General features: G+C 33.3%; 1 protein-coding gene across 2 annotated transcripts; it reads right to left on the bottom strand.

Moving 5' to 3' along the window:
• Positions 1–36: 36 nt before the first annotated feature.
• LOC148280286 (uncharacterized) lies at positions 37–17,966 on the bottom strand. Of its 2 annotated transcripts, XM_088228590.1 has the most exons (12): positions 17,870–17,966; positions 17,450–17,683; positions 16,033–16,091; positions 15,687–15,870; positions 13,647–13,819; positions 12,781–13,027; positions 12,394–12,686; positions 8,480–11,639; positions 6,896–7,037; positions 6,499–6,627; positions 5,121–5,321; positions 37–4,434 (listed from the first exon to the last, which is right to left on the bottom strand). In XM_088228590.1, exons 2-12 carry the CDS (start codon positions 17,642–17,644, stop codon positions 4,277–4,279), a joined length of 4,941 nt encoding a protein of 1,646 aa, XP_088084716.1. In that variant the 5' UTR covers positions 17,645–17,683; positions 17,870–17,966; the 3' UTR covers positions 37–4,276. The 2 variants fall into 2 exon arrangements, with proteins under 2 accessions (XP_088084716.1, XP_088084717.1); XM_088228591.1 differs by lacking the exon at positions 17,870–17,966 and having other exon boundaries at positions 17,450–17,798.
• Between the last annotated feature and the right edge of the window lie 471 nt (positions 17,967–18,437).

An 18,437-nucleotide genomic window follows, 5' to 3' on the forward strand; every position in this document is an offset into this window, starting at 1 on the left:
CATGCAGGGGGGGCGACAAAATTAAAATTCAATACACACATGTATAAACATTTATTTACGATATATTATTTAGTCAGTATGGTGATATATTGGCAAACATGTAAATTTTGATATATCAAAAGCTTACAAACTATCAAAAATGCTTAAGTCACCTGAAGAATGTTTTCATCCTTGTTATTGTTCAAATGTAATTTTATTTTCCCATTTAATTTAAATCGTGGTTGTGATATAGGTATATTATTATTCTTAACTAATTATAAATTTAAATTACATTGCACCTCTTTTAAATAGTGAGTAGAACAAAATTTAACCTTATGAATACATTATATCGCACATCCGATTAAATAGTCACAACTCAAAAAAGCAGAATTTCCAAGAGAGCCAAAAAACTAAAATAACATTTCTAAAGCATGTTTTTCCCATTCAGTTTTTTGTTTTTACCCTTTAAAGCAATGCCAATGTGTCATATATATTTAGTTTTGTCTTAAAATATGTTATTACATTTTTAAAATAAAATATTAATCGTCATAAAGAAAAAAGTAAAATATGACACTGTTTGAGAATGGCCGCGTCCAAATAAGTGCTACCCTAACTGTGTCATAGCCATTACATCGTAAAGCTAGAATTATGTCTATTTTTTAGCATACAAGTTTTTTTTATAATTCATTCTGTACCATCATTCCTTTTCCGCACCTAATGGTGCATAGGGCACTGCATTAGTACACTAATTGCAGTGTATCTTGATTATTTATATGTATATATAGTGTATCATTCTGTATACGCTGAAAGTGTGATATTTTTTAATTATGACTAATTCATCGGAGGTGGGATGATTAAAATAGGTGTTTGTATGTGCATTTGAGTCCTATATTAAAAATAGTATTTTTTAGTTGATAAAAATAAATTTTAGACATTTTAAGGAAGCCAAAATGAATGTTTTTTATCAGTTATTTTAGGAATTAAATTTTGATCAAATGTAAAAAGCATAAAATGTTTGAGTCACATTCTATACTGGAGAATATGGTATATATAAGTAGTCCACCAAATATGAAACATTTGATTGATTGGGTACAAAAAAATTACAAAATTCATTATTTTAATATGGGAACATTTTGTTTGAAAACACAGGATGTGACTCTGGAAAAGGCATTTAAATTATTACAAACTGTTTATCATAATACCTATATATTGGTGCATTAACAAATGCCTTTAATATGTATTCTAAATAAATAAATTTGCATTTATCATAAATCCACTTTCAAACAATAAATTACGAGAAATGTAATAATTACAAGATATTCCTATTGAATATTATCATAAATTTTAAGTACAAATTTATTTTTAGACAATAAGAAAGATAAGTTGTAATACACACAATTAATTTATTCTACCAAAATGAGAATGAAGCGATTATCATGCTAAACATTGACATAATATATAAGATGGAAAAAATATGTTTTTTTTAAGCAAAGGGTACGGGATATAAAGGATGGGTGTCAATTTTGATGTATTTTAAACTGATAATGGCATCTGAGGGCAGTTCACGTCATGATGTAAAATTTCACTAAATAGAAATTTAGACCATGGTCTACATTTCTGTATAATAAAATTTGACATCAAGGCTGTACTTTCCGAGATACCTAAACAAGAAAAAAATGCACACACCCCATAAAGGATGGATGTCAGTTAGTGAGAAAATAAAGCAATAATTTATTATTAATGAAAACCATTTTCGATGGTATAAAACAGTATAGGCTTAAGCAGGTTCCTTTATATTTATAAGTTTATTTGAATTTCCAAGAGGTTTGAAAACTCATAAATGTTGTATCTTTTTGAAATTCATCCTTTATATCTTGTACCCTTCAAATACAAACGTTTTTTAGGGAAAAATAAAATCCATAAAACAAAATACATTCAAGGGTTCTATTCTGAACCACTCTCGCGGCACAAGAAAACAGTTTTTTTTTTATTTACACACAAAATACACGAGATAATATGGCCACGAGAGCAACTGGAATACCACCCCAGAGTTATATAAATACACTTGGATAATTTTTAATACGGAAGTATTTAGACAGGAAAAAATATACCAAACCGACCAAACCTGTGATATTTAAGAATAGTTTTGAAATGTTGTAATTCAGGGTGAAGAGGAATAGCACGGTAATGTGAAATGATTCCCGCAAAAAAATCATAGTACATCCTTTTTTTTTAGTACTTATTATTTCCTATAGGAATAAGACATGACATTTAAATATATGAAATTTGATCAAATATCAAAATGTATGTTGTTACCTGTTTGTTTCGATACTCACTACAAACCCAAGTCATAAAACAAATGAACAACATTTTTGTTCAAAAGCCTGCTCATCAATTCCAAAGTCCCGCAATCTTTTGTTCAATTTTCTTACAAATAAAATGGTTTCAAAAGTAAACAAAAATAAAAACACGGGAGAGGTGTATTGTGGTGGAAAGGGGCCAATAGGAATGTGTATTCTAAAGATCTTCATATTGCTTAGCAACCAGTAGGGTTATATATATTTGTTAATTTCTGTATTGGATGTTATTCATGTAGTTTTCATTATTTCATCATTAGTAGTTTATTCATGTAAGTTTTAAAAATTAAAAGAAAAACTAAAATATTATACATTCTAACATTTGTTATTCTCATTTTATGTTTATTCATGGAGAGTAGTCAATACTTTTTAAAAATATAGAATATTATATAGTGAATAGACTCTAGATCTGCCCTTTCTCAGGTAGTAACAATGCTAACAGAATGAACTATTTTTCATCTTTAGCTATTTTTCTATAGCTTTTGTGATAACAAAGAAATTATCCGAAAATAGGAGCAAAACATGATGGAATACAGAATCAAACCCGGTCATACAAGCCTACAATAGAACCACAACCTGACTAATTGACGTATTCTTTTATAAATAAAACAGTTAAGATCATCTCATTTTCTCCAATCTTCTAGATAGGACAGATAGGACATGGGATGGTGTAATATATACATTTTTTTTAGTATGGGTGAATAATGAAAAATCAAAACATAAATTTATTTAAAAACATCAGTTTATTGGAAATTTCTTATAAGGGTCTTCTGAATGAAATTTAGTATGTTCATTCAAAACCGATAATGAAATTATTGAGAAGGAAATAGGTGGAATGTAAATTTTGATTTTATTTATATTTTTTATTCAGTACATAAACAAATAATGTATTCCTCCAGATTCATGGCAATACCGGCTTCCCGAAAACAATCAATAAAACAAATCAGCTTGGAGTTTAATCACCACAATGTACCATAAATGTGGCATAAATCAGACAAATGGTGGCATTTGTTTGTTTTCAGAAAATCAGTATTGCCATGGATAGCTCTTCATGGTACAAAATATGAAAAAAATAAAGGCTACTTCATATTAAAAATTTATTCAGATTTTTTTAGATTGGTTTAATTTGAAAATTGTAATCCAATTCAAATTTTTGTTTTTATTCATTGCTTTGAGCACACTGTCATTATGGTTGGTAAACAATCTAAATTAATTGATTTAATATACAGCATTTTAATATTGCACTTAATTTATTTAAAACAAATATTTCTATATTGTAATCTTTCCTAGCTATTTATAACAACATCAATGAATGTATCCACAAAAAATGCATTGAAAAGTGGCTTGCTAAAATGATAAATGAAATAATTGACTCAAATACATGAGATAATCAATTTTTCGCAGTACTTAATTATATTACAGGAGACAATAAAGTATCGTAATTAGTGTGTAACTAGTGATAAGTCCATCTAATGTAGTCTTACAATCACACATGATAATGCCATACATATATGACATGTCGTTGTAAAAACTCTTATTAAATACATATAGTATACATTATGTATAAATACTATTAAGATAGGAATCAAAATACTTACACAAGTATTTGCTGCTTTTTATTTAAAATATTTTTATCAAAACAGCAAGTTCTAGAGGAAAATATTTTTTAATTTTTAATTTGTTTAGAGAAATATTTCATTAAGATTAATTTCAATTATATTTAATACAGTTTCTACAACATTAAATGCATTAAAAAGGATATTCAGCAACAAATCACATTTCCGATGTTAACCTACACAGTCAAAATTTTTATAAATAATAATATAAAAATCTACAAAAAAAAACAATTGTATTTGGATAAAGGAAAGTATATAACAAATATATTAAAAAATTTAAATAACGTAAAAGTAACAGTCTAGATATTCACATTAATATGTGGTTTAGCTTAGGATTTTGAGTTGGCCAGTGTTGTTTGCATAAACAAGACCTTGTCCAGGTTGAGGTGCCCAGCGTAAGCAGTTGAGGCTCGTAAAGCCTTGCTCCCAACTTTGATCCAGACTACGGATGGGTATCAGGCATCCACGACGATCATTGTTATCTGTAATATCATTTATACAAGATACAGAGTGATATATGTATACATACATATATAAGCGTAGAAATTTTATTTTATTTTTTGCCACCATGATTTTTTTATTACGAGGTATATCCTGAAAATAAGTTCAATTTGTATTTCTTTCCATCGCAGTTTCGCCCATGAGTGGTGCTGACCCTGACCAATTGAGAAGGAGTTGATGGCATTATGAGTTAGTTGACTGTTATGTGCGCTTCATGGTGCTTGTTGAAATGCCAAATAAAATAGGAAATCCCGCCGCTTGTTAGAAAGGGCCGTGATTTGTTTCTTTGATGCGAAGAACATTAAACCAATTTACATTCATCGACGATAAGTGATTCAATGGCAAGGAGATGGGTGAGACAGGTCAACGAATGTCGTGATAATGTGCATGATGACGAATGAAGTGGGCATCCATCTTAGATTAGTGATGAGCTGGTTCATGCAGTTGAAGAAAAAATTAAAGGAAACTGATAGTTTTCAATTTTTTCTCTCTATCTCTCACTGTGGAATTTCCACAATTTTTTTTCAACATTTTCTGCCGAAAAATCTTACACAAGGAGAAACACAAAAATCACATTGCAGACGGCACCCTTTTATGAAGAGAGAATACAAAAACTTATACTGTCCATAGTAAAAATGATGAGTAATAACTAATAACAAATTAATACCATGTTTTTCCAACGGGCCTAGCCTAAAGATGAGCGCCATGATCCCATTGCGGCCATATGGCTGGAGGCTCACGCGACGGGATCCCAGGCCCACCGCCAGATGGCGCGCACACGGAGACAGGGAGATGGACACGGCGTTCTGCTCTAGGAGGGCGGTGTACAGGCACTGGCCGAGGCAGCCCCACTCCAGCGAGTATATTCCTAAACAATATATATCAATACAGTTTGTAACATTGCCAATAAATATAAAATGAATTAATGTGAACTACTTTGAAATGCCACAGGTTCACGTGGACAATAACCAATCAATTATAGCGTTGCTATGTGTTGTGATGGATTTCCGGTCTCCATGCAGCTATGTGCTTCAACGTTTAGTGTATTTTTGCAGATTCGGGGTTCTACTTTTGAATATCAGAAAAACTCACCGACTTGAACTCACGGGCGGTGTAATTTCAAAATTACAAAACTTAAAAAAATCATAGCGATGATAATACAAAACATAAAAATATATTTTTTTTTTTTTGGCTTAGTTTGACAGCCTGCAAATAAACAAAAAAAACTATTCAAAAAACCACTGAACTTCCTAATTGTTGACAGAAGGTACTCTCTGTATACATTTTATTGTGGTTAATTGGTAAATTACTGACTTTTTAATTAATATATGGTTTTGGTTTGGTATTTATTCTTTAACATAAAGGAAACTGCCATTTATGCTCTGAAACATTTGCAGTTGTCGATAGTATTTTTGTTTCTCTATTTATCGCCAAATCTAATATTTCATTAATAACATATTTCAGACCAATGGTGGAGATTGGCTTCTTTGTTTTAACATACCTCATACTATTCCTCGAGTTTTTTTTATCTCTTAAAATACTATGCTAAAAAGTCCCTTTGGAAACGGTGCTGCAACATCGTGTTACATTAAGTAAAAGACAAAATATTTTGAACAACAGATATTTATAAAAATAATCATATAATTCAGGCCTGTTATAGCAAAATAAGACCCAAATATTTTTGAAAAGAAGATAAATATGAATGTCAAGATAGTATTGTATTTTATGTAGACTCATGTAACAGGGGTTAACTTCATTATATGGGTAATAATATATTATTATGCGATTGTGAAAGAACTACAATTGATAACTGGTGTAAGCATACTCTTATTTTGTTAATAATATAATCAGGGACTATAAAATGTTGCAGTGTAAATAAATATTTCAATTTAACGTTCCCAGAAATCGACCCAAGACTTTGGCAATTGCGAGGCAAGCAAGCTTGGAGTTCAATAGCCTTCGAGTTGAAAACACTCGTCCGTGGTTCACAGAATTGTATTCCTCGTTCCGCCCAGACAAGGAAAATAAAAGTAAATTGGTTTTACCTAAACGGTGCGTTATATTTCTCATCCTTTGAGCAGGAAGTAAAGCCACAAGTAGTCGGCCATCACGAGATATATCGATGCTGGCATCATTATGAATTTTGCACTTTTGTACAACAACATTTATGTTAGCTGGAATGAAGATTGAGAAATTAATAATGATTTGGAGATGAAATAGTAATACATATTAAATTACATGCATGCGGAAAAACTGAAAAATTAAATTCTTTGAATTAAGTGGGTCACTAAATAACCTTCTAACTCACTTCTATAGTTATTTTGCATTTCTGTGTCATATTTAAATTATGTAGGTTCATTTTTTTATGCAAGGAGTAACCAATATTTCTGTACCATTATCGCCACACATAATTTAGTATTTTATTGATGGTAAAATTCTTACTATTGCATATATTCGGCAGTTGGCCTTGAGTAAAATCCCACACTTGTATCCTGTGAACTGGAGATTCGGGAGTTTCGGCTATCAAGCTTGGACCACTTTCAAGAATGCCAGCTCCTCCATTTTCATCCACAGACATAATATTCTAAAAGAAAGAAAAAATATAAAATGACAAGGAAATTATGTATGGTAACATCAAGAACAAGATTACACTAGAAAAATTAAAAATAATTGAAAAATATGCAACTTGTATTAAAATTAAATATTGACTATATTTTATTACATATATACATGGTGGCCGGAGAAGTGACGTCCAAAGGAAAAATGTAGGTGCCTCGTGCTGAGGGGTATTCAAATCACCCCCATGTATGTTCCGCGATATTGCATAGTTTTCGAGTTATGATTTTTTTAAATTTTCGACCGGATAGGTGTGAATTTTTTTTTTTTTTTGAATTTGTGGAAAGTTTTTTTGAAACAGTTTTTTTGCATCTTATTTAATTTAATTTGTGCTTTTACGCATAAAATAATCAGCTTCGTAACATTAATGGAACCTACAAAAGTTTTGACCTAAAATTGAGAATTTATATTCGAGCGAGTCAGACTCGAATTTTCAGCTTTAAATTAAAAATCTAAAAAGGCAATTTCTTTATTTTTGGATAACTTTAAAAACTGCTGTAGACTCCCGGCTTTCATAATAATACAAAAAAAATACCTAATAGGCTATTATTCGCTGAAATCAGCCTTCAAAGATACTTAGGCGGAAAATTCCTAAGATAGTCATTTGATTAAAAAAATAAATTATTGCATTTTTTATCATTCCTAAGGCTAATTATGATAGAAAGTGTGTAAAGTAACAAAAACACGTAAGAAAGCTAAGATCTGGATATTTTAAGTCGAATCATAAATGTTTTCTGTGGAATGTTTTCGGACATTGGGTTGTCCGTTAATCCTTTTTACCTAGAATAACAATGAATCAGGTAATTAATATTGCAGTCTCTCTCACTCTCTGTGGCTAGATCTGGAGTAAACGAGAGGGATAACAAGCAACCGGAGTCAATGCAAACAAGAATCACCTCATTTCAGTCGTTCTCACCTTGTGTTTACTGCTACTCGTGTCGCCATTTTATCTCTACCACTACGCTTTGCTTTGCCCACGGACCCCGCTGCCTACTTAACTGACAACTTTGCTCGTTTATTGGACTCTGTTTTACATAATGATTTAGATTTTTTTACTAGAAAGTGTTAGAGATGAGCTACACGTTAAGTGAATATGCAGAAATGCATTATTTTTATGGATGTATGTAGTTTCATATTCGCATATGGCATCAAATTTGTGATATTTGTTAAATATTTTAGACAATGAACTAAGAATTCTTGCAATACTGTGTAAAATTGACTTGGAAGTCTACGATGTTCAATTTATTGACTTTAGTAGCTCGTAGAACAATACACATTGTATGTAATTTTGGCTCATCCCATACCCTCGAGAAATTTAATATACTCATGTTTTAACAATTTTCATAAGTAACAGTAAAAATAATTAAAAGTAAAGACAGTAAAAATAGCTAAGATATAATAAATATTTACCTGTGGTATTACGGGTTGCTCTCGGGAAAATAGAGATGGCTGGGGAAAGGCATTATTAGTCCGAGGTGGTTGTTGAACTTCTGATACGGGAACATCATTAACTCGCACTATGGGCACTACCACATTACTATTAAAGGAATCGATAATGGCACTTTGGTTGACACTCTCGCTTCTTGTTGTTGAAGAGCCCCTCACGGAGAAAATTCTGGGACGATATGCCGGTCGGAAAGTCGGAGATTCTGCATTAGAAGGCGGCTGGTTTCTTAGATTTTCCGATCGGATAACACCTACTATATCTCTCATGAAACCATAGTTATAAAGGTAGCGCCTGAATAACATTCTGGAGTATACCCGCCTGTCGTTAGTGTTTGTTGAACTTCCACTGGTCGAGGGTATTACATCAGGAATGGAACTTGCACTAGTCGGCACATTATTGTGTCTTTGTAATCCGCTTGTGGATGGAACAGGATCATCTTCTACGGGTCTTTCATTAGTAGAATTAGTGAAATTCTCTTTTGGGGAAGTTTTTCGCGGCGATGTATTTTTAATGGAATGTGATTGATTGCGATTTCGAAGAGCTTGGTTTCTCTTGAATAAATTATATCTTTCTTTCCTTTTTTTAGCTTTGGATGAATTATTTCGGTTCACAGCAGAAATTTGAATAGCTATACCAGTTTCTATCCATGAAAATGGATTAGGGTCCGTAGAAAGTTCAATCATTGAAGAATCGGAAACAACTACCCGATTGGTTCCTAACAACTCTGTTGTACGGTCTGTAGAGTTAACAATAGGTAACTGATTTTCTCGTGTAGTAGAACGATTACTTTGCAAAATAGGTGCTAAAGAAAGTAGAGATTCATTGGAAAAAGGCTGCGACATGAGCAAAAGAGTCAACCCTAAAGCTTTCTTAAGAGATCCTAACATCACAGTAATTAGATTACCTACTTGGGATGCTTGTCTGCATTGCATCATTATATTGAACATAAGAGCTACGACACGACCAGCATGGAAGCGAATAGTCTCTCTAGATATTTCTAGTTCTCTATGGAATGGGCTCCTGTTTCGCAAACTCCTGCGCTGGCCGCGGTTTAAATGCGATCTTTGCAGCGTTGTTTGTCTTATTCTATTTAGAACGAGCGATCTAATTCTACGCCTCATTGATTGATTTAAATCCTGAGGTAAAAATCCTAAACTAGCTGTCCTGAGTCTGGATGATGATGGATATGCTTTGAGATGACGACTTCTGTTTGGCCTGGGAATCCTAGAACCGGATGTACTAGGTTGAGGATTGCTTGTAGAAGAACTTATACCATCATTAGACTGAGAATTTCCAGAAGCAGTTTCTAAAGTATTTTCACTAGGTGTAGTAGTATCCGAGCCCCTGGAGGTACTTTGCCTAGGAGTATGTGCTCTCGATGAAGAGCTGAGATTTGGAGATCGGTGTCGTGAGCTTCTATTAGGATCTGGAAATGACGTAGACATAAAGTTTAGTAGACGACATCTAGTTTGAGCAGAAAGAGAAAAACTAATAGCGGGTCCATGGCCCGGAATGAAGGAATTGTGTATTGAAACTATCGCTCTACGTAAATCCTCCCACATTTGCCGTAATTGCCTCAATGGCGGACTGGATGCATTTGTAGAACAAAGTCCGACTAAGGATTCAGTGTGTCGCTGAATCGCTTGCACTCCACGAGACATACAAACAAAGGAACTGTTTCCATCACTTTCTGTGTGCGATCTATCGGGAGTAGGAGCACTGGAAGTTCTAGTCCTCTGAATTGGCAGTTGAGCCAGCCTCCGCAACAAATGTTGGGATCTTCTCTGAAGAGGTCGGTTAGCTGCAATCGGGTGACGTTCCTCTTGTACTACTTGTTCAGTTGCACTCGGTGGTGGTTGCTCGGGTTGTGCGGGAGGTTGCGATGGTTGCCTTTGTCCAGGCTGATTTTGTCTGTTAGAATCTATATTTAATAAGACTGCATTCCTAGATACAATATGACGTAGACTTAGATTTACAAGTCTCGAAGGAAAGGGTAAATTTCTTCCTTGTTCTAGTCCGGCAAGGAGTTCTCGCTCTTCACTGTTGGGAAGTAGTTGCCTTCTAAAGTGCCTATCTTCATCGTCTATGTGCATAGATATAGAAGATGTCTGTGTTGGTTCAAACACATTTCCAAAACTCGAAGCGTGAGCAGGAGGGGGAGAATTACTTAGGTTCCAAAATCGACCTCCATAAACGTGAAGCGGTAATGGACTAAACATGTCATTGTCGGAACCATCATCAGAAGATGGAATATCATATAGTGAATCTGATCTCTCTCGCATACCATCCGGCCTATTTGGTGCTTGCCTATTTCTCTGTTGCTGATAATCCTGTAGTATCTGCCGTATTGCGCTAAATTCTGTAAACTCATTTATCAAATTAAGCAATCTCATCCGAGAATCTCTCATCATATTTCCAATAGTGTCAAAACGTTGTTCAATGTTTGAATTTTGAGAAGAATTTTGCCTACGATTACCAGGCTGCGAAGTAGATCGCTCCGGCGACTCAGTAGTTTCACTGTTTCGATTAAGTCTTCGCTGCAAACGACTTCCGTGGGAAGTAGTATAAGAACAATCTACAGTTGGCCGAGAGCCGTGTGAGTAAACTTGCGGATTTCTTACGAATGAATTTGTAGGAGGAGTCATATACAGCCGCCTAGATGATGCATTGGTCGGGTTCCTTTGTAATGTAAATTCTCGGAGTGCACTAACAGTAGATTGTATGGCCCGAACCGGTAAGGAACCATTTCGTTCTAAAGAATTTAATGTTTCATCGAGTGAATTTTCCATTATTCCTTGTAATCTGTTTAACTCATGTCTAATATTAGAGTTGGAAGTGCTAGGGGGATCAGCTTTTTGTGCAGTGTCAGTAGTGGCACTTGTAGAAACTGGAACTTCTTCCGTAGGTGTAGAATTTTCCCTGGACGGTCTATCAGGTTGGATGGGTAAGGATGTATCGGGAATTTCAGCCGCTCGGTGTGTATTATTTGCTTCTGATAATGGTCGAAAAGCTGACTGACTTGATCCAGATCCAAATAATGTTTCTCTCGGAATTGCCATATATGATACTCTGGGTACAGATGTTGTCACAAAAGTCATAGTATCAGACATTGGTATTTCCCGTCTAAAAAAGAAATAAAAACTTGAATTTCTGAAATCAAGAAACTGCATCTCTTTAATAATACTAACCGTTTATAGTGTATATTACTAATAGTTTATATCCCAAAATATTTATTTTGGGATATAAACATATTTATGTATTTCTATTCTAAATGCAGAAAAGACATGTGAGTATTAAATTTGTTACAATAAATCACCCTATCCGTTACTATTTTAATAGAGATAATGTAAACAATTAAATAATACAAATCTGCGGCTTTTACCAGTTATTATAAACAAGTATAATATGTATATGTGAACCGGGTTGTGGTCCTGTGGATAGTGTCACAGACTAATGGATCAGATGTCCGAGGTTTGAACCCCACTCGACGGCTACCCGATTACCATTTTCTAACAGCGAGTACAAATACAAATCGCTGGAAATGGCCTCCAAAATTGAAATATTTGGGTAAATCATTTTTTACAAATCCCTAACTAGGCAGAGTAAGCACTTTTTAGGGCATAATGTAAAAATCAGTCACACATATGACTGAACTGAAGATAACATAAATGAGTTATGTAGGGGGTCATTTATTCTTTAATTATATTTGTAGAAAAAAAACATTACATAATACCAATCAGTCGGCAAAAAAGAGTTCATATTAATTTAGAGAGCCGTAGAATGTAAACATGTAAATGATAATCTAAACCTTGTAGGCTTGCATTTTTATGTATGCATGGTGTTCATTGGGTTGATATTTTAATAAAAATCAACATACCGTGTGTGTGAACAATTCCTGGTGACTGGTGTGTTCCCCAAAGATATTGATTGGACATCCAAGTTGAGAGGTCCACCGGTTCCTGCAGATGTTTCGTCATCGGAATCTGATTGGTCCGGGTTACTGCCTCTTCTCCTCTGTGACCGTTGTTGCCTTCCAATAAAGGGACGCGGGGTCGCCCCAGACGACGATGGTTGGCTTGACCCTTCAGTGGTGGGAGGACGTACTGTACTGGAGCTGGTAGAGGGTTGACCGGATGGATCTATTTCCATGGGATCGGTACCACGATCAGTCTAAAAAGATAAATGAAGTATGTATTATGTTTTGTTGTTTGGAAATCTTGGTTACTTACCATCGGCTACTGTAATAATAATTGTATTGTATTACCGTATTGAGTTGTGTGCGTGCCATAAAAAGATGGCGGTAGTTCCTGACCAGAGTGTCATATCGCTGCAGTAAGTTGTGGTAGGTGGAGATGTGCTCGTGGGGAAGGTTCGGGGAGGAACCGTGGGTCGGATGATGTGGTGAACTTCCCCCAGGAGTTGGTTGCTGCAAGGTGCTGGGAGCATCAGGTAATGCCCAGACGGATATACCCGTTATGAGTTTGTGACCCAAAGGATCAAATGACACAAACCTAAAATCAAGGTACGTTAGATATAATTTATTACATATACTTACAAATATATTTGTTACCAGGGAATCTATACAAAACAGGAGCATTTTAACATGAATATATCATGTCCTTTGGTTAAGTCAGCCATCTTACATAGTTCAGACCGCTCCAAGACGGAGAATTTATTGTAAATTAATTATAAGTATATTACTAATATTAAAAGCAAACGCAAAAGCATTTAATTTAAACATTTTACTAAATGTTGCTAAATATTTGTAAACAACCACTTACCGACTTTTCTACATCTACCGGTTTCGAGACATACCCGTCTCTTCATCAGGACACCAATTAAACTAACATGCAAAACCCACTATTCACCTTGACCATAGTTGTTGCACAAAAACATACAACAACATGCCGATTTGAAACCACATGCATTTAATAGGCAACCTATTTTTATTACACTATTTCTCCCACAACATCAAACATTTTCACTAATGGTGATTGCTACACAGTATGTAAAGATATTCGTCAAATCAGTCAATCACAGGCCATAAGTCCCATAAATCATAGACTTCCATATTCCTTTTTTAAAGAGGTTTTCCAATGACTAATACTTATAAATTAAATTGTGTCTTACCTAACTTTCTCCTTAATGGTATTGGTTTGAACTTTAGTAAAGGGTTGAGGATATACCCAGTCCCAAAAGTAGAGTTCATTGTAAGTAGCAATAACTAGGAGTCGATCACGAGGGTGAAAAGCTATAGAAGCGATAACTGTCTTGCCGCCAACAGTCCATACTTCACTGCCACCCTAGAAAACCGATATAATTCATTATATTGTCGTCGTTCAAGCAAAAGTCCATTTTGAATTGAATATGCCATTCAAAGCGTAATGTTCTTTAAGAGGCAAAATTAACCAACATTATTTAGAAAAAAAGTTGCAAAAATCTAAATTATTTGTCGTTAGTGAAAGACAGCGGTGCGACTTTCAATAAAATCTCAACAACCGTAAATCACTAAAGGCAGATAGAATTCATTGACAGTTTGGGCAGATTTCTATAATTTTTTTAGTATTACAGTTTTCTTCCTAAAAATTACATTTTACTTGTGTTGTGGTATTTGTATAATAAAACAATAAATGTTTCTTTATGTAAATCAAATTTTAAACCACAAAATTTAATAATTATTTGTAACATTTCCTTCCAGATACACGCGTAACTCTTTTGGTTTGCATTGTCTAGATTATAAACAAGCAAGTCACTAAACATAATTTTAGCCACCTTGGCACATTGAAAATCTTCTTGAAAGAAAAAGTTACTAATGGAATTTATAAAAAAGACAAGAAGGAATTGTGTTGTATACATAAAACTTTCAAATTGTGATTTCTCAAAATGGTATTTTTAGGTTATTGACTTTTACCTGAATGGCTACAATATACTTATTGTATTTATTTTTGGTAGTTTTATATAAATTCAAATTAAATAAATTTAAAAAAACCTATACGCTCCATCTATTATCGTTATAAATAATGCACCTTATCATTCCATGGTTGTTAATAAAGCACCAACGTCGGCAACAAAAAATAATAACATTATACATTGGCTACTAGAAAATAACATGTCCTTTGATCCATAATTAAAGAAACATTGCTTAATTAATATAAGCCAGAGCCCATGTTTATAAGAATTACTAGAACATGGTCATGCTGTGGTAAGGCTCGTATCTTATCATTTTGACCATAGATTTAATAAGGGCTAAACGAAAAGTTGATCAAAGAAATACAGGAAGTGGAATCAATCTCAAGAAACTCTGAAAATGTATTTAATGACATAACCCACTGAAAACTGGAGACATTGTTGCCAACATGCAAAAAATATTATGAGGATGGAAATATTGATGAGTTCATAATTTAAAAAAAATAATAGTGCCAGCGACACAGGTGACACGAAAGATGAATCTGAACTTGAATTTGTAGAAGAGGGGGATACATTTTCAAGTTGAGTTATTAGATTCTGATTTTGAATAAATTAACAATACGATCAGAATATGTAGTGATATTAAATAAATTCGATTTTTACTTTACTGTACTGTTATTCTTCATCGTGTAAACACGAAAATGCAAAGGTACATATATGGAATTGTAATTTTGAGATCAGATATTACAAAGAAAAATATTTTGAAAACATTTGTTTTTTGGATTTTTTAAAAATTTGTAGGTTATATGTTTTTACGATTCCACCATGTGTTTTATTTTTAGTATTGCCATTTAAACAACAGTAGTGCACTCATTCATCTTCTACTCTATTTTCACAGACTATCTTTTGACACATTCGCGGCTAAGCCGGCTATGGTTGTCAGTCCAATATTGTTTACCTATAAAAACCAGTCAGCAACGAAAGTGTCCCCGTATAAAATAGATTGACTGCATACCATCAACTATGGTCCATTCGTAAGTGAAATATTCCGAAAAGTAAGAAAGTCATGATGTGTCCATATAAGTGGATCCAATGAAAACATAATAATATTATTTTTAAATGTTATTTATTGAATTTTAATTTTAATGATTTTTGTTGTTTTGTGTTTGAAATTTCGGTTGTCATATTTATTATACACCAACTGTAATTCATATTTGTAATAACTCCCTTTGGCATCAATAAATCAATTACAAGAAGACTTACACTTAAATCCCAAACTCGGACCTGTCCTCCGAGGCAACCGGAGCCGAGGAGTTTAGGATGAGAAGGATGGAAGGCGATGCACCACGGAGTACGTGGATGTCCACTCAGAGTCTTGACATGTTTTCCACTGGACAACTCGCATACATATATTTTGTGATTTCCGTGAGTCGAAGCTACTTTCGTGCTACAAGAAACATTAAATTTACATTTTACTTTGGCAGAATTTCAAATTTATGATGAAATCAAATGTTTTAAATATATAATATATTTTGAGTATAAAGTAGTAACATTTTTACAAAAACAGAAAATTCACTTCTCTAATACAATATAACAAACAAAGACATACCCGTCAGGACTGAATACCATCAGAAAAGTAGATTTCGGGACTCCAGGCAACTCGCAACACTGTAAAAAAAATAACATGTCACACAACAAAAAGCATAATAAACAACTCAACAACATACAATTTTAGTAAGAAAAATATCCATCCGAATGAACATTTCTGTAAACGATATTTTGAGTTTGTCCAAATTTTTGTAGACAAGGACTGGATTTCTGTATTGAATAACAGTGACAGGTTATATTTATCCGCATTTTTCTCACCCAGACCTTCTCAGAACTTATACATGCAGAGCCAGGTGCTGGTGGTGAGTTTTAATTGATGGAAAAAAACAGTTTGTTTATTTAAAACCACAAATAAATAAAAAAAACAATGTTATTCCACAAAGTTAACTCCAAAACGATAAACAGAATAAGTAAGTTGTAATGTTTTTCATAACCCTACTTCTAAATATAGGGTATATTTCATAACATAAAACAAAGCTAACCAACAGAAATATTTTGTTTCTAATCGGAGAGAAAATATAGATAAAATTTTCATTTTCAATATAGTTAGATAGAAAATACTTAGGTATATTATTCTTCAGGCACATAAAGAATTAAATACTGATAACAATATGATACGAATACCTACAATATAGACTGTGGTTATAAGCAAGAAAATGTATTAACCACAGTAAAAAAAAACACATTTTGTAAGTCCATAAACAGTAAAGTAGGGGAAAACTCAAAACAAAACTGACATTTAATGGTGTAAAACGGCAAAAGGATTATGTAATAAATTTTATGGGGTGGAATGAAAAATTATCAATGTAATTATTTGTTTACAAAATGGACATATCTTATGTAATCGGTCGTTGACCTGATGTAATTTTTTTCATTTAAAACTCTGGATTATTTGGACTTTTGACTAACATTAAAACGTGTACAACAGACAAATAAAATAATATGTCAAACATTAGTACACTCAAATTTACTAGTAAATTACAAAGGAGTAGTAGCATAAACAAGTTTCCTTGGTGGATTTTTTATATATAGTTTGTATGCAAGTGACAGAATAAAATGTGTCAATACATCAGTGTTAGCAAACCAAAATGCATTCCTCACATGTACAGTTGTTACGAGAAGAAAATGCTTGCGAAAGCATAATTTGTTTTCTTTAGGAAGCAGTACAGTAAATAGAAACCCCAAAATGTCGAAAATAAATGTGCTGGCTAGACACAAAACAATATTTTTCACCTAATAATTTCAGGCTAAGAATAATGTGAACTATTGGTGAAGGATAAAACATTGCACAATACATACTAAAGTCTACAGGCATGAATAATACAATGAGGATCAGGAACTTTAGTACAATGAAAGTATTTACTAGGCATGGGGAGGATATTTTTGATTGGTTATTTTAGACTATTATTACTACGTACCCGTTCGCTGAGATGCGCTTTATTAACTAGGTGATCTTCAGCAGTTTCTTTAAGGATCTGAGAATTGAAAGCCGATCCTTTCGAATTCATTCCAAGTTGTCTCCATTGTAAACTAGTTGCTACATTTCCTCTGCTAGAATTTTCGTTGATATTTAGTTTAGATCCTAGCCATCCCGGCGGGAAGGATGAATCCATCACTTCGTAATTATGAAAACATCAGATGGCTTGAACGTCCTGAAAAAACGTTATGTTAACATTTACTTCGATCTCAAACGATGCATGAGCCGGGGAAAAAATGAGATTCGGAACGTGTCGGGTACTAAACACCGCTAAGAAGATTATAGATGCGCTTTACCGATTCAAAATGTCAAGAAAAATATGAATAAAAAAATACAAATAAAAAATTTGACAGCCTCTTACCAACGCAAACGCAGCCAAACGATTAGCGGACGATAATCTTCAAAATATATCAGATGTTTTTTGACATGTCAGTAGATGACGCTTTGAAATAGCTCCCTGTAGTTTCTGGCGATTCAGTTAGTTGCATTTTCTACCGCTAGATGGGAATGGAACAAAGCATGATATTTTTGAAATTGAGATGGGGTCTAAAAGAGTCAATGTAGGATTTTATTTTTTCTTGTTAACATTTTGAAGCCGGCTGATGTCAGTTAAAACATACACATATTTAACAAATTTATATATGGGTATTGTTTTTTTTATTGATAATAGTTTGAAACATCTCAAGCAGTTTATTATAACGTTACAAAATAGCGGCAAAATTACTCTCATGTGATGTTGTGATTTACGACATTTATATACAAGCCACAGAATTATTATGTGTGATGAGTGATTTACTCTATGTGTATGATTTACAATTAAATTGGTTTTGCCAGCCTACAAATTTTATTTGGACAGACTCTTCAATATTTTTATATGTTTATTCATTTTTATTTATTCAAACAAACACATATATATTACAAAAAATCAT

Source organism: Micrasema longulum, unplaced genomic scaffold (genome assembly GCF_059751315.1).
Source record: "Micrasema longulum isolate JH-2025_06_02 unplaced genomic scaffold, ASM5975131v1 h1tg000597l, whole genome shotgun sequence".
Classification (NCBI taxonomy): domain Eukaryota; kingdom Metazoa; phylum Arthropoda; class Insecta; order Trichoptera; family Brachycentridae; genus Micrasema; species Micrasema longulum.

What these genes read in the sequence shown, in the direction of transcription:
- LOC148280286 (XM_088228590.1), bottom strand. Translation starts at nt 17,644, where the DNA reads ATGGATTCATCCTTCCCGCCGGGATGGCTAGGATCTAAACTAAATATC. An exon ending in ATGGTATTCAGTCCTGACGG is followed by an intron (nt 15,871 to 16,032) that starts GTATGTCTTTGT and finishes TGTTTCTTGTAG; the next exon opens with CACGAAAGTAGCTTCGACTC. An exon ending in CACGCACACAACTCAATACG is followed by an intron (nt 12,687 to 12,780) that starts GTAATACAATAC and finishes TTATCTTTTTAG; the next exon opens with ACTGATCGTGGTACCGATCC.